The sequence below is a fragment of the Ceratotherium simum genome, chromosome 4, assembly GCF_057802395.1.
Source record: "Ceratotherium simum simum isolate JZ-2026a chromosome 4, ASM5780239v1, whole genome shotgun sequence".
Classification (NCBI taxonomy): Eukaryota; Metazoa; Chordata; class Mammalia; order Perissodactyla; family Rhinocerotidae; genus Ceratotherium; species Ceratotherium simum.
In genome coordinates this window covers 2,556,395-2,579,765 of record NC_141903.1, presented here as the reverse complement: position 1 = coordinate 2,579,765, position 23,371 = coordinate 2,556,395, and the positions used below count along the sequence as shown (strand labels likewise).

Here is a 23,371-nt window from a genome sequence, read left to right as displayed (position 1 = left end):
CCATTCTGAATGATAACCTTCCTGGGTAGAGGATTCTTGGCTGTAGGTTTTTTCCTTTCAGCACTTTGAATATATCTTGCCACTCCCTTCTAGCTTGTAAGGTTTCTGCTGAGAAGTCAACTGATAGTCTTATGGGAGTTCCCTGGTACCTAACTTGTTGATTTTCTCTTGCAGCTTTTAAGATTCCCTCTTTGTCTTTAATTCTTGACACTTTAATTATAATGTGTCATGGTGTGGGCCTCTTTGGGTTCATCTTGTTTGGTGTTCTCTATGTTTCCTGTACTTGGAAGTACCTGTCTGTTTTCTTTCCCAAGTTAGGGAAGTTTTCAGCTATTATTTCTTCAAATAAGTTCTCTGCCCCTTTGTCTCTCTCTTTTTCTTCTGGGATACCTATAATGTGAATGCTTGATGTTGTCCCAGAGGTTCCTTAAACTGTCCTCATTTTTTTGTGTGTGTGAGGAAGACTGGCTCTGAGCTAACATCCGTTGCCAATCTTCCTCTTTTTGCTGAGGAAGATCAGCCCTGAGCTAACATCTGTGCCTATCTTCCTCCAGTTTTTGTGTATGGGATGCTGCCACAGCTTGGCTTGACAAGCAATGCATAGGTCCACACCTGGGATCCAAACCTGCGAACCCCAGGCTGCCAAAGCGGAGTATGCAAACTTAACCACTACACCACCAGGCCGGCCCCTGTCCTCATTTTTTAAATTCTTTTTTTCTTTTTTCTGTTCAGCTTGGGTGATTTCCTCTACTCTGTTATCCAGATCACTGATCTGTTCTTCTGTGTCATCTACTCTGCTGTTGATTATCTCTAGTGAATTTTTCATTTCAATTATTGTATTCTTCAGATCTGATTGGTTCATTTTTATATTTTCTAACTCTTTGTTGAAGTTCTCGCTGTGTTCATCTATTCTTCTGAGTTCAGTGAGCATCCTTATGACCATTACTTTGTACTTTTTATCAGGTAGATTGCTTATATCTCTTTTGTTTAGTTTCTTTTGTGAGGATTTGTCTTTTTCTTTTATTTGGAACCTAATCCTCTATCTCCTCATTTTGCCTGCTTCTCTGTGCTTATTTCTATGCATTAGGCCAACTACATCTCTCAATCTTGAAAGTAGGAAATGTAGGGATGTACATCGCCTTATGTAGGAGATGTCATATGGGGCCCAGCAGTGTGTTCCCTCTCATCACTCATGCCAAATATTCCAGGGGTGTCCCACATATAGGCTGCATGTGCCTTTCTTTTGTGGAGGGGCCATGATTGCTGCAGGTGGGTTGATAGGCAAAGCTGGCCCCAGGCCAGTTGGCTGCAACACCCAGCCACATGCAGCTGCTGTAGGCATACTATTCAGCAGGGCAGGCCCCCGACTAGCTGGCTGTGAGGTCTGGGGTTGCACAACTGCTGTGGGCCCACTGGTGAGCAGGGCCAACCCCTGATGTGGCTGGTTGCAGGGACCAGCAACACATGACTGCCTCAGGTACACTGGTGGGTGAGGCAGGCCCCCTGTGTGACTGGTTGCAAGGCCTGAGGGTGTGTGACTTCTGTGGGCTCTGTGGTGAGCAGGGCAGGCCCTGGTGCAGCTGGCATATGACTGCTGCTGGTTTGCTGGTGGGTGAGGCAGGCTCCCAGCATGGGCTGGCTGTGCAGTCCAGTAGCACACTACTGCCTCAGGTGTGCTAGTGGGCTTGGCAGTGCACAACCATATCAGGTGTGTTGGAGGGGGCAGACCCCTCATGTGACTGGTTGCCAGGCTGGGTGGAGCAAGACCGCTGCAGGCTCACTGGTCAGGGCAGGCCCCTGGCATGGGCTGCCTGTGCCAGCTGGCTGCGCAAGACTGCCTCAGGTGTGCTAATGGGTGTGGCAGGCTAAAGGGAGGATTCCAAAATGATGCCAGCCAGCACTGGCATCAGCACAGCTGAACTAAGTCACAAAAATGACTGCCACCAGTATCTCAGCCCCCGGGTTGGGGAGCAGCTGCCTTCTGTCTCTCCAGCAGGCACTCCAAATTTAGTGAGTCTCTCTCTCTTTTTTTTTTTTTTTGCTGAAGAAGATTTGCCCTGAGCTAACATCTGTGCCAGTCTTCCTCTATTTTTCAGTATGTGGGCTGCCAGCACAGCATGGCAGCCAACAGAGTAGTGTAGGTCCATACCCGGGGAACTGAACCCGGGCCACTGAAGCAGAGCATGCCATACTTAACCACCAGGCCACCAAGGTTGGCCCTCAGTCTCTTTTACTTATGGACTATGCATTTTTCTATCTGGTGTTTTTGCACTGGTTTCTGGGCTGAATGAGTCTGTGCATTGGTTCTTGAAGAAACTATAGAACTTCTCTGTAGTTCTATAGTTTTCCTGGGTGTATTCACCATTGGTTTTCAAAGCCAGGTGTTTTTGGGTCTTGTCTCTCCTAAGCTGGATTTAAGGGCTGGGTTCCTAATGTGGAGCTCGAATTCTTCACTCTTCTGGGAAAAGCTCTGTATCTTTGAGATTGCTCCAGGCCATGAAACGCCACAGCTAGGGTGTGGTTTGTTTTTTTTGGGTTTTTTTTTGCGTGTGTGTGAGGAAGATCAGCCCTGAGCTAACATCCATGCCAATCCCCCTCTTTGTTTTTTGCTGAGGAAGACTGGCCCTGAGCTAACATCTGTGCCCATCTTCCTCTACTTTATGTGGGACGCTGCCACAGCATGGCTTGACAAGCGGTGCCTCAGTGCGTGCCAGGGATTCAAACCTGGGCTGCCAGCAGTGGAGTGCGTGCACTTAACCGCTATGCCACGGGGCTGGGCCCTAGGGTGTGGTTTTTCCCTCAGCAGGGCTATAGCTCTGCCTCTTCCACCTCTCTCTGTGTTGTTCCTTGTTGTGGAAGTTCTTTTCATCGGGTTTCCAGATCTCCCTCAGAGGAAATTATTCCACACGTAGTTGTAGATTTGTTGTGTCTGTGGGAGGAGGCAAGCTCAAGATCATCCTATGCCATCATCTTCCAAACTCTCTGAAAGATGTTTAATTTTATCTAATGCTTTATCTTGATCTATTGAGATGATCAAATTATTTTTCTTATTTATTCTGCTAATATAGTAATTTACATTGATTGGTTTTCAAATTTGAAACAACCTTGGATTCCAGAGATGAACCCCAATTGGTTATGATGTATTATTTTTTATATATTGCTGAATTAGATTTGTTATATTTTGTTAAGGATGCTTACATCTACGTCTGTAAGGGATATTGGTCTGTAATTCTCTTTATTTGAAATTTCTTTCTCTAGTTTTGGTAATGCTGGCCACATAAAATGAGTTGGTAAGGGTTCTCTCCTCTTCTATTTTCTGGAAGAGATTGTGTATAATGGGTATTATTTTTTGCGTAAATATTTAGTAGAATCTCACCTGAAACCACTCAGGCTTAGATTTTTCTTTTTGGAAAGATTTTAACAAAGAATTCAATTTCTGTAATAGATATAAGACTATTCAGACTATCTATTTTATCTTGAGAGACTCACGGACACTTGGGTCTTTGAAGAAATTGCTTCATTTCACCTAAATTCTCAAATCCGTGGACATAGAATTGTACGTAGTATTCCCGCACTATCTGTTTTACTGTTTTGGGGGTCAGTAGCGATGTTCCCTCATTCATTACTGATTTTGCTAATTTGTATTTTCTCTCTTTATTTGGTCAGGTTGTGTAGATCTTTATCAATTTTATTGATAATTATTCAAAGAACTAGCTTTTTGTTTTATTTTTTCTGTATTCTTTTTCTATTTTCTTTTTTATTTTTTTCAGCTTTTTTGAGGTATAATTGACAAATAAAACTGTAAGATATTTGAAGTGTACATCACAATGATTTGATATATGTATATGTTGTAAAAGGATTCCTCCCATCTAGTTAATTAATACATCCATCACTTCACATATTTTTTCTTTTTCTTTGTGAGATATTTAAGTTCTACTCTTTTAGCAAATTTCAATTATTTTCAATTTAATTGATTTCTGTCTTGTCTTTATTATTTCCTTTTTTTTCTGCTTGTACTTCCTTTCATAGCTTATTCAGGTGGAAGCTTAGGTTACTGATTTTAGATCTTTCTTTTTTACTATAAGCATTTAATACTAGAAATTTCCCTCTAAGCACTGCTTAAGCTTCATCTCACAAATTTTGATACATTGTATTTCACTTTCATTTAGTTCAAAATAGTTTTAAATATCCCTTGAGGCTTCCTCATTAACCCACAGGTTATTTAGTGATGTCTTGTTTAATTTCCAAATATTTAGAGGATTTTGCTGATATCTTGGTTATTGATTTCTAGCTCAACTCTTTGCTAAATTTTTCTATTTCTCCTTTCAGATCTATCAGTTATTGCCTCATATATTTGGAAACAGTTATTTGTGCATGCATATGTAGGATCGTTACTTCCTCTCAGTGAACTGATCCCTTTATCCTTATGTAATGTTCTTCTTTATACCTGATCATATTCCTTTTTCAGACATCTACTTTAAAATTAATATCTCTACCCTGGCTTTCTTTTGATTAGTGCTTGCATGGTACATCTTTCTTCATCCTTTTAATTTCAATTTATCTATGTATTTATTTAAAGAGGATTTGTTGTAGACAGCATATACTTGGGTCTCACTTCTTTTAATCTGATCTCAAAACCTCTCTTTTTAACTAGAATGTTTAGATCATTCAAATTTAAAGTGATTATATAATTAGATTAAGATCTACCACTTGCTTTTTTTAATTGTTCCATTTGTTCTTTGCTTCTTTTCCTCTTATTCTGCCGTCTCTTGAATCAAGCATTTTTAAATTATTTCATTTTATCTTCTCTATTGATTTATTATTTATATATCTTTTTGTTTAACTTTTTTAGTGATTGCCCTAGAGTTTACAATATACATTATAATAATATTAGTCTACTTTTAAATAATACTATATTACCAGTGTAAGGAACTTATAACAGTATATTCCCAATTCTTCCCTCCTGCTCTTGTTGTTATGTGTTCCACTTTAACATAAGCTGTAAATACCCAATACATTGTTGCTATTACTTCTTTAAACAGCCAGTTATCCATCAGAGCAAATAAAAATAAGGAGAAAAATTACATTTTTACCTTCAGTTTCTGATGCTTTTCATTTTTAGTGTGTCAATCTGTAGTTCTTATATCACATTCCTTCTTTCGTGTATCTTCTATAGGTATTTTCTTTGTGGTTACCATGGGGATTACATAAAACATCTTATAGTTATAATAATCTTTTTTAAGCTATGAACAACTTAACTTCAGTTACATACAAAAACTCTATTCTTTTATATCATCCCCCACTTTATGTTATCAATGTCATAAATTACATCTCTTTATATTGTGTATCCATTAACATAGTTTTATTGTTATAGTTATTTTTATGCTTTTATCTTTTATATTCTGTATCAGTATATATTAAGATCTTACATTTTTATACAATTTAACAATCTCTGACTTTTAATTGGATGTTTAAATTATTTACATTTATTATAATTATCCGTATGGTTAGTTTTCCATCTGTCATCTTGATATTTGTTTTTTCTTTGTTCTCCCTGTATTTTGTTCCCTCTTCCCTTCCTTTCTGCCTTCTTTTGGATTAATTGAATATTTTTTATGATTCTATTTGTCTCCTTTGTTGGCTAATTTGCCATGCATCTTTGTCTTGGTATTTTAGTGGTTGCTTTAAGGTTTATAGTATATATCTTTAACTTATAAGAATCTATCTTCAAGTGGTACTATACCCCTTCATGTATAGTATAATAAGCTTACAAGAGTATTTTTCCATTTTCTTTTCCGATTTAATTTGTGCTGTCTTACATTTTAATTATATGTATGTTATAAAACTCACACTACAGTGGTATTATTTCTGATTAGACAGTCAATTATCTTATAATGATATCTAAATATTAGAGAAAGTTGTTTAAATTTATATGTAGTTACCATTTTCAGTACTCTTCATTTCTTTATGTAGATCCATATTTCTGTCTGTCATCTTCTTCCTTTTGCCCAAAGGGCTTCCTTTAACATTTATTATCCAGGTCTGATGGTGATAAGTTCTTTCAATTTTTATATGTCTGGAAAAAGACTATCTCACCTTAATTTTTAGAGATATTTTCACTAGGTCCAGAATTTATTTTATTTTACCTGTTCCAGCTTTATTGAGATATAACTGACATTGTGTATATTTAAGGTGTACAATGTGATGATTTGATACATGTATATATCATGAAATGTTTACCACAATAAAGTTAGTTACACATTCTTTACCTCACGTAATTACTATTCTGTTATTTTTCTTGTTATGGTGAGAACACACTCTTATTGCAACTTTCAAGTATACAGTACAGTATTGTTAACTATAGTCACCATGCTGCATGTTAGATCCCTGGAATTTATTCATCTTATAACTGAAAGTTTGTAACACTGGGTACAGAAGTTTAGGTTGACAATTTTTTATTTCAGAACTTTAGCGATTGCTCCAAATTATCATTTTACTGATTTTTTTCTATTGTTTTTATTTTCTATTTCATTTATTTGATGTACTTTTTATCATTTACTTTTTTCTAATTGTGCTGTATTTAATTTTCTATTCTTTGACCAGCTTTTTATAGTGGAAGTTTAGATCATTGATTTTAGAACACACTTCTTTTTCTTTTTTTTTTTTTTTTTTTACATGCAATACTTTTATTTTAGACATGCAAGGCAAGCTATTTCAGAATCTACTAATTTAAAGCAAGCAGCTGTTATACAGATAACAAAAGAAGCAACATCTTGTTACAGCTCAGCACACGGCATCCAAAGCAAACAGGCATGAGACAGTGCATATTTATGCATCATTAAAACCAGATGAATAACATACTGCACGGCAAGGCGAGGGATGGAGGAAAAAATGGAAATGAAAGACCAATGTTTCCGAGTGCTTTCAATGTTTGATGCTAAATTTCTCATTTGACAGCCCATCCAGGTGCTTCACATGTAATGCCATACAGCGAGAATGGTCAGAGTGGAAATAACTGATCTGCACACCTGCCTAATACACACTTCCATGGGTCTTCTTTCAGTGGTCAACCAGTTTGAGCATTTTTTGAATTCGTTGTTTAATGATAGCCTAGTTAACTCAGGCTTTAACCACTCTAGATATAAACAATGAATTATTTGGTACTTTTCCTTTTATAAAATATGTTGCATGTTTTATTAAAGTATACAAAATAATAATATTAAAGGTTTTAATAGAAAGATAAAACCGTAATTAACAAATCATTAAGTATTTAAATGAATACAATATAAAACCATAACTAGTCAAATAGTATTTAAATCGAATATTAGAATTTTAACTATATAAATAAACTCAGTATCAATACTTTGAAAGAGTTACTTGCTATTGAACAATAGATACTGCCGAAGAGACTTTTGACATAGCTTTCTGATAGTTCTTAAAGGGATTGTTCAATATTATACAGCACAAATGTGATTCAATAAATGTGGCACTACAAATTACCTAGAAACTGTGAATGTTTTACCTTAAATATTATATAATAGTACAGATTTTACTTTCTTGTATTATTTCCAAATACACTTATGTGATACATTAGAACACATTAGGCTCATATAGACTGTAATGTAATATAATCACACTCAATAACTATAGTTTGGGTTTTTTCCCCCAACATTTGAAGACCAAACCACACTATATATTATGGCACTCCTTATTTTGACCTAGCATTTCAGCTGTATTTTCTTTGGTAAACATTTTAACGATTGCTAGGTTTTCCTCTTACAAGATTAATCACAGATGGTTCATAAATGATGACATTTATGTGTTTAAGATGAAATATTACTCAAAACACTCATAAGTCATATTTTTTCAAGAAGAAATTAAACCAGCTGCGAGCAGGCATAACCTGTATGAAGATCACACATAGAATGAAAATAAAACAGAAAAGAGGAATAAGAACAGGAAAAAAATTACAATGTAAAGGTGTTGGTTCTGAAATGTTCTATTATTATTATACAAGATAATCAGTCACCAAGCTGAGGATATTTTCTTTCATAAGTATATCAGCTCTCTATTTCCTCTGTGAAATTCTGCATACACGATGAGTAGTCATTTAGTACACAGGGACATTAAAATATTCATGACGTGGCTCCTGCAGTAGATCAGCCTGCTCAATTGCTTTAAGGACATTTTTCTTGGATGTTTCCTGAACTTCCCCTCCCAAAAGAAACTCATCCAAAATAAAATAAGCTTTCTCAAAATTAAAGATGATATCAAGTTCACACACACTGCCAAAATACTTGTCAAGTAATTCCACATAACGATGAATTATTTCCAGGGTAATTAGTTCATTGTCCTGATCCTCAATAGCACAGCAGAAATACAGACTAGCATATCTTTTGTAAACAATCTTCAGATCTCGCCACTCAAGAAAGCTGCACATTTTAGGTTTCCGTGCTAAGACGGTTTGAACAAGTTCTCTTGTGATCTTTTTCTTCTCTTTGTCTGATAGTGGGACATACCATTTCTGCAGTCGAAGCTTTCCCTGACGACTAAAAAGCAACATAAACTGCACGGCGGCCGCGGGCCGCGGGCGCGGCGGGGCTCGGCCGGCGGCGGCGGCTGAGGGGAAACCCCTGTCGCTGAGCTGAGGAAGGGAAGCCGTGTTGCTGTGGGGAGGGGACTCGGTCCCACACTTCTTTTTCTAACATTAGTATTTAAAGCTATAAGTTTTCCTGTAAGCACTGCTTGCCTTCATCTCACAAATTTTGATATATTATTTCCATAATCATGCAGTTAAAATATGTTCTAATATTCCTGTGATTTCATCTTTGACCCTTTAGCAATTTAGAGGTGGGTTATTTAATTTCCAAATGCTTGAGGAGTCTCCAGATACTATTTTATTATTGATTTCTAATTCCATGTTCATTTTCATGTTACTTTGCATGCATGGTAATTTTTTATTTTGTAGGGAAGGATTCACCCTCAGCTAATATCTGCTGCCAATCTTCCTCTCTTTTTTTTCTTCTCCCCAAAGTCCCAATACATAGTTGTATATCCTAGCCGTAAGTTCTTCTCTGTGAGCCACCACCACCACATGGTAACTGACAGATAGGTGGTGTGGTTCTGCGACTGGGAAGTGAACCCGGGCTGCCAAAGTGGTGGGGGTGCTGAACTGTAACCACTAGACCATCAGGGCTGGCTCAGTAATTTTTTTGTGTGTGTGTGAGGAAGATCAGCCCTGAGCTAACATCCATGCTGATCCTCCTCTTTTTGCTGAGGAAGACTGGCCCTGGGCTAACATCCATGCCCATCTTCCTCTACTTTATGTGCGACACCGCCACAGCATGTCCTGACAAGCGGTGCATTGGTGTGCGCCCGGGATCCGAACCTGGGCTGCCGGCAGCGGAGAGTGCGCACTTAAACCACTATGCCACAGGGCCAGCCCCAAGTAATTTTTTATTAGATGTCGGACAATATGAATTTTATCTTGTTGAGGAATGTTTTCGTATTCCTACAAATATTCTTGAGCTTTGTTCTGAGATCCAGTCAAGTTATTTGGAAACAGTTTGATCCTTTCTGGTTTTGCTTTTAAGATTTGTTAGGTGGGACTGAAGCAGTGCTCAGTATAAGGCTAACCATTTCCCACTTCTGAGGTAAGACTCCTCTGTGCACTTATCCAGTGCTCCATGAACCATGTTTTCTGGCTCTTGGCTACAGGCATCATTGCTGGCCATATGTCCACACCAGAGAGTTACTTCCAAACCTTTCAGAGGGGTCTTTCCCCAGCTTAAGGCAGCCTCTCCACAGGCACCGTGTGTTAATGAGCAACCAGCCAAATACTTGAGTGGAATCCTCTGCAGATCTCTGGAGCTCTCTTTCTGCATAGCTCCCTTCTCCACTACACTTTCCTGTAAACTCCAAATGTCTCGGTGCCCCTGGAATCTCAGCCCTATCTCCTCAACTGAGGGAGTCCACAGGATTCTACCTGGTTCCCATTGTCTGTGCCAGAGCCTGGAAGCTCTTCCAAGGCAGCAAGCTGAGGCTGTTATAGGGCTCATTTCCATTTGTTTCTCGTTTCTCAGAGATCAGTGTCCTTCACTGCCTGGTGCCCAGTGTCCTGAAACCATCATTTCATACATTTTGTCCATTTTTCAGCTGGAGGATAAATTCAGTCTCTGTTACTCCATCCTGGCCAGAAGTGAACACCCAGATAATTTATTATTTTTATTGAGGTAAAGTTGGTTTATAACATTATATAAGTTTCAGGTGTACAGCATCATAATTTGACATCTGTATATACTACAACGTGCTCACCACCAGAAGTCTAGTTTCCACCCATTACCGTATGATTGACCCCCTTTTCCCATTTCCTCCACCCCCCAACCCCCTTCCCCTCTGGTAACTACCAATCTGTTCTCTGTATCTATGAGTTTGTTTTCATTTTGTTTCATTTGTTCATTTGTTTTGTTTTTTTAGATTTCACATAAGAGTCATATGTATTTGTCTTTCTCCATCTGACTTATTTCACTTAGCATAATACCCTCAGGGTCCATCCATGTTGTCACAAATGGCAAGATTTCATTCTTTTTTATGGCTGAGTAGTATTCCATTGTGTGTGTGTGTATGTATATATACATCATGTCTTATTTATCCACTCATCTTTTGATGGGTACTTAGGTTGTTTCCAACTGTTGTTGATTATGAATAATGTTACAGTGAACATAGTGGTGCATATATCTTTTCAAATTAGTGTTTTCATATTCTTTGGATAAATACCCAGAAGTGAAATAGCTGGATCACATGGTATTTCTATTTTTAATTTTTTAAGAAATCTCCATACTGTTTTCCATAGTGGCTGCACCAATGCACATTTGCATCAACAGTGTACAAGGTTTCCCTTTTCTCCAAATCCTCTCCAACACTTGTTATTTCTTGTTTTTGTTTTTTTGGTGAGGAAGATTGGCCCTGAGCTAATACTTGTTGCCAATTTTCCTGTTTTTGTTTGAGGAAGAGTGGCCTTGAGCTAACATCCATGCCCATCTTCCTCTATTTTGTATGTGGGTTGCCGCCACAGCATGGCTTCATGAGTGGCGTAGGTCTGTGCCTGGGATCCAAACCCCCAAACCCAGGCCACTGAAGTGGAGCGTGCCAAACTTAACCACTATGCCACCAGGCTGGCCCCATTTCTTGGTTTTTAGCCATTCTGACTGGTGTGCAGTGATATCTCACTGTGGTTTTGATTTGCATTTTCCTAATAATTAGTGATGTTGAGCAACTTTTCATGTGCCTGTTGGCCATCTGTATACCTTCTTTGGAAAAATGTTTGTTAAGATCCTCTGCCCAGGAGCCGGCCCCGTGGCTTAGCAGTTAAGTGCGCGAGCTCTGCTACTGGCAGCCTGGATTCGGATCCCGGGCGCGCACTGATGCACCGCTTCTCCAGCCACACTGAGGCCGCGTCCCACATACAGCAACTAGAAGGATGTGCAACTATGACATACAACTATCTACTGGGGCTTTGGGGGACAAAAAGGAGGAGGATTGGCAATAGATGTTAGCTCAGAGCCGGTCTTCCTCAGCAAAAAGAGGAGGATTAGCACAGATCTTAGCTCAGGGCTGATCTTCCTCACAAAAAAAAAAAAAAAGATCCTCTGCCCATTTTTTATACGGTTGTTTGTTTTTTTGTTGTTGTTGAATTGTATGAATTCTTTACATATTCTGAATATTAACCCCTGTTGGATATATGATTTGCAAATATCTTTTCCCATTCAGCATGTTGTCTTCTCATTTTGATGATAGTTTCCTTTGCTGTGCAGAAGCTTTTTAGTTTGATGTAGCACCATTTGTTTATTTTGAATGTAAGACCTGAAACCATAAAATACCTAGAAGGAAACATAGGCAGATAATCGATTTTTTGACAAAGACTTCAAGGTAATTCACTGAGAAAAGGAAGGTGCTTGCAATGAATGATGCTGGAACAACTGCATTTCCACATGGAAAACAAAGTGAACTTCAACCATAGCTCATACCATACGCAAACACTAACTCAAAATGGATCATAGACCTAAAGGTAAGAGGTAAAATTATAAAGCTTATAGGAGAAAATCTTAACCTTTGCGTGAGTAGATATCCTAAATAGGACATTTAAGTGCTAACCATAGAAGAAAAAACTGATAAATTGGACTATGAAAATTAAAACTTTCTTACCAAAAGATGCTATTAAGAAAATGAAAAGCAAGCCACAGATGAGGAGAACATACTCATAGTACACAGCATACACATCTGAGAAAGAACTTTTACCTAGAATGTATAAAGAACTGATAAATAACAAAAAGACAAGCAACTCAATGAAAACAGGCAAAAGACTTTGGTGGTAGGACAGTTTGGTTATGATTTGGGTCCTTGGGTGACATGAAGCTATGCCAGTACTGGGAACACAGAGTGCCTGCTCAGAGTGAATTACTGCTAGATAAAAGTTTATAAACAACACGAGATATTCGGAAACAGTGCACATGCACCTGCTAATCTCTACAACTCAAATAGGCAGGTCAGGGATGCTTCTCACCTGTGGCACTCAGGAAAGACAAATAAATTTGTCAGGAGAAAGCTAAGGGAAGTTAACTAGAAGTATATCTGCCTAAAAGGCAGTTTAAGTTCATATACTGTCATGAGGCTTAGTGTAGTTTAGTTTATGACTGGGAAGACAGGAAGCAACAGCTCTAATTAATTGAGGCCTCCAACATTGCCAAGTTCCTGATTCTCTTCAGACATGCTTGTACGCTTTGCTGTCAAATGAGCCAAATTCACAGAGATATTTGGAATTAAGATTATGTCCTGGGGTCTTTGGAGTAGCAAGCTGGGTTCCAAACTGATCTCATAGTCCATTTGATAAGTGGATAGACCAGATAATGGCCAGAAGCACAAAGTACAACCTTTGGTGACTGCAAGACAGAGAATTTTTGCCTTATTAGTACAGTATAAAAACTATATCACAAAATAACAATAATTTCAATTACACATCCAAGAAAACAAAATGATGACATGGTTATTATTCATTGTCTTAGACATTTTCTGGGACAAAAGCCAGAACTAAATCCAATGAAAAAAATTAACAAGATTTAGAATGAGACCAAATTTGTGCCAAGAGAAAGACTTGCATTGAAGCAAACCTGTCCCCAAATCCCACCACAAAAAGACTGACAGGGATGATACCACAGCTGGGCTGCAAGAGTCAGAGGTGGGCACAGAAGCCTGATGGTCCCACGTTTTTGACTCAGATGAAAGGGATGGGACCACAAGGTGGTTCCAGTTACACTTGGGCTCATCCCCACTTTAAAACATCTGAGAGTTGCTCCTGGGTGCCCCCATCACTACCACATTGAACTACGCAACTCTAGGGGACCAGACATGGGTACAAAGGAAGAAAGAGGGCAAGCAGGCCTATGGACACCATACGTGACACAATATATGAAACTGCTGGGTTCCCTCTGACCTCCAATCCACTTGGAAAAGAACCCAAAAGCACTCTGCTGCAGGGCGTGCAAGATGGAAAGAATAGATGGTCTCCTGGTTGCACATAGAGCTGGATGGGAGTGCAAAATGTCCTGACTCACAGGGCAGCTATGCAATATCCACAACAGCTCAATGTGACCCTGACATCACAGGTAGAAACCTTTGCAAAGGTGCCTGAGCCTATGTGTATGGGGGAAATCTGTGCAGCCCACCAAGAACTCGGACAAAGTTGGCTCAAGCCTGCACAACCTCATTGTTAACTTAAACTTGTACTGGAACCTGATCAATGATCAGTGCTGCAATCTAAGGAAAAATGTTGTGAATGCAGACCAAGAAAAAAAAGCTTTCCTAAAATGATAATTAAAACAGGCTATTTGAGAGGCTATAAAAATATTGACTGGTCGGGATCTGCCCGGTGGCATAGTGGTTAAGTTCACGTGCTCTGCTTTGGTGGCCCAGGGTTCATGGGTTCGGATCCTGGGCTCAGACATACGCACTGCTCATCAAGCCATGCTGTGGTGGCATCCCACATACAAAAAATAGAGGGAGATTGTCATAGATGTTAGCTCAGTGCCAATCTTCCTTAGCAAAAAGAGGAGGATTGGCAATGGATATTAGCTTAGGGCCAATAAAAAAAATACATATATCTACAGAGAGAGAGACTGAGTATTTTAACAATTCAAACAGAAAGCTTAACTTTGTTCTTTCATGACCAAGGTAGGATTGTGCTTTGAGATTTGGAAAAGTCCTAACTTTACTAGTGGATCAATGTGGGGTATGAGAAAAGAGAGCGACATCAAGGAGAATCTGGAATTTTTGACCTGAGCAGCTAAAAGGACAGAGTTGCCATTGACAGAGATTTTAAAGAAAAAAAAAGTGAGGCAACACCAAGAATGAATTCTAATGTAAACTGGACTTTGGGTGATATTGATGTGTCAATGTAGCTTCATCAATTGTAACAAATGTACCGTCTAGTTCCGGACATTGATAGTGGAGGAAGCTGTGCATGTAGGGTAGGAGGTATCTGGGAGCTCTCTGTACTTTCTACTCAGTTTTGCTGTGTATCTAACACTAATCTAAAAAACAAAGTCTATTTTTAAAATGTTGGTAAAACTGGTTTGGGAGAGAAGGTAAAATATCCAATTTAAAACACACTAAGTTTGAAATACCTAAAAGAGACACTCGCTAAGAGGGTGAAAGCGATACTGTACTCTGGCTTGATATGTTAACTCTGTCAATTAACACTATTTGGTGTGTTAAATACTGTCATACTGTTATTTGGTAGAAAGTTGCCTATAAAAATATTATGGATACTAAAAAATTATTTTGATCAAAATAACCACGTAATTATTTAAGGACTAAATGGAATGTTGATGGCCCATTTTACAATACAAGTCCGAGTGATCTTGTATATACTAACTTGTCTTCTTCTTCGTATTATAAAAACTAACCAATGTGTTATTGTACTACAGTTTTGCAAGATGTCGCCATTGGGGAAACTGGGTAAAGTATACATAGGACCTCTCTGTGTTATTTCTTACAACTGCTTGTGAATCAACAATTATCTCAAAATACAGTTTAATTAAAAAACAAATTCACCAAAGAATAAGGTGATGGATGATAGTTAACAAGTTAATAAAATCCTTTCTTTCTCTATGAAAGAATTTGAACTTTGATTAGCATACTTGCTCTGTTCCCCTGGTAACGAACCAAGAAAGTATGTCTACTGTGTTCCTAAGCAATCTTATTTATGGTTCTGATTGCCCTGGTAACCTGCTAAAAAGATTCATCAGCTGCATTACTAGGCAACATTGGTTATGATAAAAATGACTCCTTATTGGTAAATTGTATTCAGACTGGGCAAATCCCTTGTAGGGACCTTGGAAGCTAAGCTGTGTTCATGGGTTGTTACAAGAGACATTGGCTCTGGTAGGACCTAGGGCTTCAAAGCCAGCATGAGTCTTGCTACCTGAGCTATCACCTGAAACATCAGAGGAAACAGCTGGTGAACAGCTGTATGCACTTCTGAAAAGACCACTCTCACTGAAGGGAAATGTTTGACACAGACCAGCCGGCATGCTGCCCCTTGTATCTATTCAAAACATGAATGAAACAATATAATGGTGTGAAGCCAAGTGAAATTATGGCTGCTAGGCCAGAAGATACTTCTGGACATTTGGTCAGGAGGACGATGGCCCAAAAGTTATACTTATGTAATCTTAGATATATAATCTTAGATATAAGATCTAAACTTTTTGGTATAAGACACATGGGTATGTTTATTAATCATGATTTTTTACCTTTCCCTCTTGGGACAGAAAACACTCACTTCAACTTAAAGACTATTCCTCAGATTTGTCCTTCTATGAAGATGATTGCTACCTGGTGTCTGGAGGCCTTTAGAACACACAGAATCACAGAATCACCTCTTGCACAGAACCATATGGCTTATGGAGTGCTGCTTTAGGCATACAGTTGCTAAAGAACAGAGAAGGAAATCTTTACGGGGTACCTTGAAGTTTTTGCAAAATATATTCTATGGTAGCAAGAGATTAATGTGCCACAATTTGCTGCTACTTGATATTTGCTAAACAAGTTATTGCCACTTGATTTTTGTTAATGAAGGGAGCTCTTAAGACTCTTGTGAATTTTTCCTCTTTAAAATATCATCATTGTATCAAACAGAGGTAGCTAAGATTGAAATGCTGCCATTCATAGGATTCTTTATTAGAGGTGACTAAAACTAGAATAGTTTACTGATATTTGCACCACTAAGTCACATTTCTCAGGCAGATGTATTGCTGAACCAAGAAATGGAAAGTATTAACGTAAGGTCATCAATAACATGAATGAGAATAGAAGTGTGGATTACTTATTAGAATTGGATCAATTGTGTCTCAAATATGCGCACCTTAAACTTAGCGAATAATTTTAGTCTTGTAGAATATTGACCTTAAACAGATAGCCAGTTGTCTCCCCAGCAAAAATGGGTTTATTCTGGATCAGAAAAGAATTGCAATTCAGGGGGCGAACTCAAGATGGCGGCGTAAGCAGACTCTGAACTCACCTCCTCCCGTGGACACAGCCAATTTACAACTACTTGTGGAAAAATTACCCCTGAGACAGAACTGAAAACTGGATAAGAGGAACTCCTGCAACAACGGACAATCCTAACTGAGGTAGAAGAGGCAGAGACTCCCTTCTGGAGAGGAAAAATGCCGCCTTCACAAGCCGCCAGCGTCACGGCCGCCGGGAGCAGCTCACAGGTACGCAGCCTCCCTGGAGGAGCGGGGCCCTGAGCCGGGGAGCGCCCCCGCTGTGGGCATTTTGTGGACCCAGCACAATCAAGACCAGCGGCATGATATCTGACTTTGCCTGCTACTAAAACATTGGGGAGCACCCCCAGAAAAGCTGGTTCACAAGGAAACTAAAACTGGCTCTTATAGGGCCCGTGCGCAAACTCACCCGTTTCAGAAAGCATTCTAAAATCACGAGAAAGAAAGGTGCACAGTGCTGTGGTGAAATGAGACTCACCTGATAGGCCCTGAGTGCATCTCGGTGAGGGTGAGACCTCTCCAGGGACTGGGACATTGGCGGCGGCCATTGTTGTGTCCTGGTGTGGGCGTGCTGACACAGACGCCATTGGAGTTCTCCCTGAGGCTGCTAGCCCAGGGTCTGCCCCACCCGCTAGAGCACTGATTTAATCCAGCTCAGCCAGGGCAGGCAGCCCACCCTAGAGACTGGCCCCACCCAGCAACAAGCCCTCAGGCAACTTGTGGGCCTGCATAGACTGGTGACTGGATTCTCTGCAGCCTGGCAACTGAGCCGACTTTAGCGGGGCAGGGTGTGCACAAGGAGTGGGTGGAGAGTGTGGGGCGGTGGCGGAGTGTGTGGGGCTCCCGCTGTGGAGAGACTGGGTCAGCTTCGGGAGGTCGGGGCATGCACGCAGGGCAGGACTGTGTTGACTGTGTGTGTGCACCTGTGGGCAGCAGGGCTTGTCAGGTGCAGAAGACTTGTGTTTCTCAAAGACCCACGTAGGGGGTTTGCCCCACCTTCCAAAGCCTGAAACAATTGAGTGCTCCTGTGCCTGAGGCCAGCCCCACCCAGCTGCAATCCTCAGAGAGCTGACAAGAGACCTAAAGGCTGGAGGCTTACAGTAATTGTAAGGCCCTGAGCCTAACAACCTGCCATGCTGGGGGCCTACTCACTTAAAAGAAATACTGTAACACAAATATGGTAGTAGAACTTGCAGCCAACTGTGCTGGGGCTCCCCAAACCTCATAAAGAGACTGAAGGGCCCACAACAACTACAAGCAGCTGAGCATTACAACAGCTGGCCAGGAGCATAACTCGGCCTGCCTGGGCACCTACAGGGAGAGCAAACAGGCCACAACAGAAGGACACACGTAGCCCACATAGGGGTCACCCCTGGAACATTGAGAACTGAGGGAAGCACACTGCAGGCCCCCTAAGGCATCACTTACATAAGGTCACCTATCCAAGAGCAGGAGACGTAGCTGACCTACCTAATATGTAGACACAAGCACAGGGAAAGAGGCAAAATGAGGAGGCAAAAGAGTACATTCCAAGTAAGGGAACAGGACAAAACCCCAGAAAAGGAACTAAGTGAAACAGAAATGAGCAACCTACCCGACAGAGAGTTCAAACTAAGAGTGTTAAGGATGCTCACCGATCTGGGGAGAAGAATAGATGAACTCAGTGAGAATGTCAACAAAGAAATGGAAGATATAAAAAAGAACCAATCAGAAATGAAGAATACAATACTGGAAATGAAAAATTCACTAGAGGGACTCAAAAGCAGAGTGGAGGATACAGAAGAACAGATCTGTGAGCTGGTGAAAGACTAGAAGAAATTACCCAAGGTGAACAGGTAAAAGAGAAAAGAATTAAAAAGAGTGAGGACAGTCTAAGGGACCTCTGGGACAACATCAAGCACACTAACATCCGTGTTATAGGTGTCCCGGAAGGAGTAGAGCGAGACAAGGGGGCAGAGAATCTATTTCAAGGAATAATAGATGAAAACTTCCCTAACCTAAGGAAGGAAACAGACATCCAGGTACAGGAAGCACAGAGATCCCCAAACAAGATAAACCCAAAGAGGCCCACACCAAGACACCTCATAATCAAAATGTCCAGAATTAAAGATAAAGAGAGAATCCTAAAAGCCGCAAGAGAATGTCAAGTTACATACAAAGGAAACGCCATAAGGCTATCAGCTGACTTCTCAGCAGAAACCTTACAGGCTAGAAGAGAATGACACGATATATTTAAAGTGCTAAAAGGAAAAAACTTACAGCCAAGAATACTCTACCCAGCAAGGTTATCATTCAAAATGGAAGGAGAGATCAAAAATTTCCCAGACAAGCAAAAATTAAAGGAGTTCATCACCAAGAAACCAGTGCTACAAGAAATGTTAAAGGGACTGATTTAAGGGGAAAAGAGAAGACCACAAATAGGAAAAATTATCTATTTCCATGATAAGAACGTAATGGATACAAATGCACAAAAAAGAGGTTAGATATGATATCAAAAACATGAGGGAGGAGGGGAGTTAAAGAGTACAGCTTTGAGACAGAGGTCAAACTAAAGTGACCATCAATTCTGTATAGAAGAAGAAAGGAACAGAGAAGGACTACTAAAACACTGAGGGAAGAAAAAGTTAAAAAATGGCAGTAAGTACATACTTATCAATAGCTACTTTAAACGTCAATGGACTAAATGCTCCAATTAAAAGTCATAGGGTGGCCGATTGGATAAAAAAACACGACCCATATATGTGCTGCGTACAAGAGACACACATCAGACCTAAAGACACTCACAAACTGAAAGTGAAGGGATGGAAAAAGATACTCCACGCAAATGGCAATGAAAAGAAAGCTGGGGTAGCAGTACTCATATCAGACAAAATAGACTTTAAAACAAAAACTGTAAAAAGAGACAAAGAAGGGCATTACACAATGATCAAGGGAACAATCCAACAAGAGGATATAACACTTGTAAATATCCACACACCCAATGTAGGTGCACCTAAATATATAAAGCAATTATTAACAGACATAAAAACAGAAATAGACAGTAACACAATAATAGTAGGGGACTTTAACACTCCACTTGCACCAACGGATAGATCATCCAAACAGAAGATCAATAAGGAAACATTGGCCTTAAACGACACACTAGAACAGATGGACCTAGTAGATATATACAGAGCATTCCATCCAAAAACCGAAGAATACACATTCTTTTCAAATGCACATGGAACATTCTCCAGGATTGATCACATATTAGGCCACAAAACAAGTCTCCATAAATTTAAGAAGATTGAAATAATACCAAGCATCTTTTCTGACCACAACGTTATGAAACTAGAAATCAACTATAGGAAGAAAATCAGAAAAGCCACAAATATGTGGAGATTAAACAAAATGCTACTGAACAACGACTGGGTTAATGAAGAAGTCAAAGAAGAAATCAAAAAATACCTGGAGACAAATGAAAATGAAAATACGACATGCCAGAACTTATGGGATACAGCAAAAGCGGTTCTAAGAGGGAAGTTTATAGCAATACAGGCCTATCTCAACAAACAAGAAAAATCTCAAATAAACAATCTAACAATGCACCTAAAGGAACTGGAAAAAGAAGAACAAACAAAGCCCAAAATCAGTAGAAGAAGGGAAATAATAAAAATCAGAGCAGAAATAAATGAAATAGAGACCAAAAAAATAGAAAAATTAATAAAACCAAGAGCTGGTTCTTTGAAAAGATCAACAAAATTGACAAACCTTTAGCTAGACTCACCAAGAAAAAAAGAGAGAAGGCACAAATAAGTAAAATCAGAAATGAAAGAGGAGAGGTTACAACAGACACCTCAGAAATACAAAAGATTATAAGAGAATACTATGAAAAGCTATATGCCAACCAATTCGACAATCTGGAAGAAATGGATAAATTCTTAGAATCATACAACCTTCCAAAACTGGATCAAGAAGAAGTAGAGAATTTGAATAGACCAATCACCAGTAAGGAGATCGAAACAGTAATCAAAAACCTCCCCAAAAATAAAAGTCCAGGACCAGACGGCTTCCCTGGTGAATTCTACCAAACTTTCAAAGAAGACTTAATACCTATGCTTCTCAAACTCTTCCAAAAAATTGAGGAGGGGGGGAAGCTCCCTAACTCATTCTATGAAGCTGACATTACCCTGATACCAAAACCAGACAAGGACAACACAAAAAAAGAAACTTACAGGCCAATATCACTGATGAACGTCGATGCAAAAATCCTCAACAAAATACTAGCAAATCGCATACAACAATACATTAAAAATATTATACACCATGATCAAGTGGGATTTATTCCAGGGATGCAGGGATGGTTTAACATTCGCAAATCAATCAACGTGATACACCACATTAATAAAATGAAGAATAAAAATCACATGATCATCTCAATAGATGCAGAGAAAGCATTTGACAAGATACAGCATCAATTTATGATAAAAACTCTGAATAAAATGGGTATAGAAGGAAAGTACCTCAACATAATAAAGACCATATATGAGAAACCCACAGCCAATATCATCCTCAATGGTGAAAAACTGAAAGCTACCCCTCTAAGAACAGGAACCAGACAAGGATGCCCACTCTCACCACTCCTATTTAACGTAGTACTGGAAGTCCTAGCCAGAGCAATCAGGCAAGAGAAAGAAATAAAAGGGATCCAAATTAGAAAGGAAGAAGTGAAACTGTCACTATTTTCAGATGACATGATTTTATATATAGAAAACCCTAAAGAATCCACCAGAAAACTTTTAGAAGTAATAAACGAATATGGTAAAGTTGCAGGATACAAAATCAACATACAAAAATCAGTTGCATTTCTGTACGCTATCAACGAAGTAGCAGAAAGAGAAATTAAGAATACAATCCCATTTACAATTGCAACAAAAAGAATAAAATACCTAGAAATAAACTTAACCAAAGAGGTGAAAGATCTGTACACCAAAAACTATAAAACATTTCAGAAAGAAATCGAAGAAGACACAAAGAAATGGAAAGATATTCCGTGCTCTTGGATTGGAAGAATTAACGTAGTTAAGATGTCCATACTTCCTAAAGCAATCTATAGATTCAATGCAATCCCTATCAAAGTTCCAACAACATGTTTCACAGAAATAGAACAAAGAATCCTAAGATTTATATGGAACAAGAAAAGACCCCGAATAGCTAAAGGAATCCTGAGAAAAAAGAACAAAGCTGGAGGTATCACACTCCCTGATTTCAAAATACACTACAAAGCTATAGTAACCAAAACAGCATGGTACTGGCACAAAAACAGACACACAGATCAATGGAATAGAATCGAAAACCCAGAAATAAACCCACACATCTATGGACAGCTAATCTTCGACAAAGGAGCCAAGAACATACAATGGGGAAAAGAAAGTCTCTTCAACAAATGGTGTTGGGAAAACTGGATAGCCACATGCAAAAAAATGAAAGTAGACCCTTACCTCACACCATACATAAAAATTAACTCCAAATGGATTAAAGACTTGAATGTAAGACCTGAAACTGTGAAACTTCTAGAAGAAAACATAGGCAGTATGCTCTTCGACATCGGTCTTAGCAACATCTTTTCAAGCACCATGTCTGACTGGGCAAGAGAAACAATAGAAAAAATAAACAAGTGGGACTGCATCAAACTCAAAAGCTTCTGTACAGCAAAGGAAACCATCAACAAAACGAAAAGACAACCTAACAATTGGGAGAAGATATTTGCAAACCATACATCTGATAAGGGATTAATCTCCAAAATATATAAAGAACTCATGCATCTCAACAACAAAAAAATTAACAACCCAATTAAAAAATTGGCAAAAGACCTGAACAGACATTTGTCCAAAGAAGATATACAGATGACCAACAGGCACATGAAAAGATGTTCAAAATCACTATCTATCAGGGAAATGCAAATCAAAACTACAATGAGATATCACCTCATGCCCGTCAGAATGGCTATAATTAACAAGACAGGAAACAACATGTGTTGGAGAGGATGTGGAGAGAAGGGAACTCTCATACACTGCTGGTGGGAGTGCAAACTGGTGCAGCCACTATGGAAAACAGTATGGAGATTCCTCAAAAAATCAACGATAGATCCAGCTATTCCACTGTTGGGTATTTATCCAAAGAACTTGAAAACACCAATGCGTAAAGATACATGCACCCCTGTGTTCACTGCAGCGTTATTCACAATAGCCAAGACTTGGAAGCAACCTAAGTGCCCATCAAGGGATGAATGGATAAAGAAGATGTGGTATATATACACAATGGAATACTACTCAGCCATAAGAAACGATGAAATCCAGCCATTTTTGACAACATGGATGGACATTGAGGGTATTGTGCAAAGTGAAATAAGTCAGGGGGAGAAGGTCAAATACCATATGATCTCACTCATTAAGTAGTAGATAATAACAACAATAAACAAACACATAGAGACAGAGATTGGATTGGTGGTTACCAGAGGGTAAGGGGGGAGGGAGGAGGGCGAAAGGGATAATTTGGCACATGTGTGTGGTGATGGGTTGTAATTAGTATTTGGGTGGTGAACATGATGTAATCTATGCAGAAATAGAAGTATAATTATGTACACCTGAAATTTATACAATGTTATAAACCAATGTTACTGCAATAAACAAAAAATTTAAAACAAAACAAAAAAATGAAGTTAATCACAAGAGATAACCACCCACCATCACCATGGGCAAACTGTCAAAAAGGAATAATAATTGCTAATAATTATAACTAAATAATAAATCAATTTTATAGATCAT

General features: G+C 39.1%; 1 protein-coding gene across 1 annotated transcript; it reads right to left on the bottom strand.

The window, feature by feature from the left end:
• Positions 1–7,954: 7,954 nt before the first annotated feature.
• On the bottom strand, positions 7,955–8,647 carry LOC147917183 (AP-1 complex subunit sigma-2). Its single transcript, XM_087429259.1, has one exon. It carries the CDS (start codon positions 8,561–8,563, stop codon positions 8,111–8,113), a length of 453 nt encoding a protein of 150 aa, XP_087285385.1. The 5' UTR covers positions 8,564–8,647; the 3' UTR covers positions 7,955–8,110.
• Positions 8,648–23,371: the final 14,724 nt, after the last annotated feature.

What these genes read in the sequence shown, in the direction of transcription:
- LOC147917183 (XM_087429259.1), bottom strand. Translation starts at nt 8,563, where the DNA reads ATGTTGCTTTTTAGTCGTCAGGGAAAGCTTCGACTGCAGAAATGGTAT.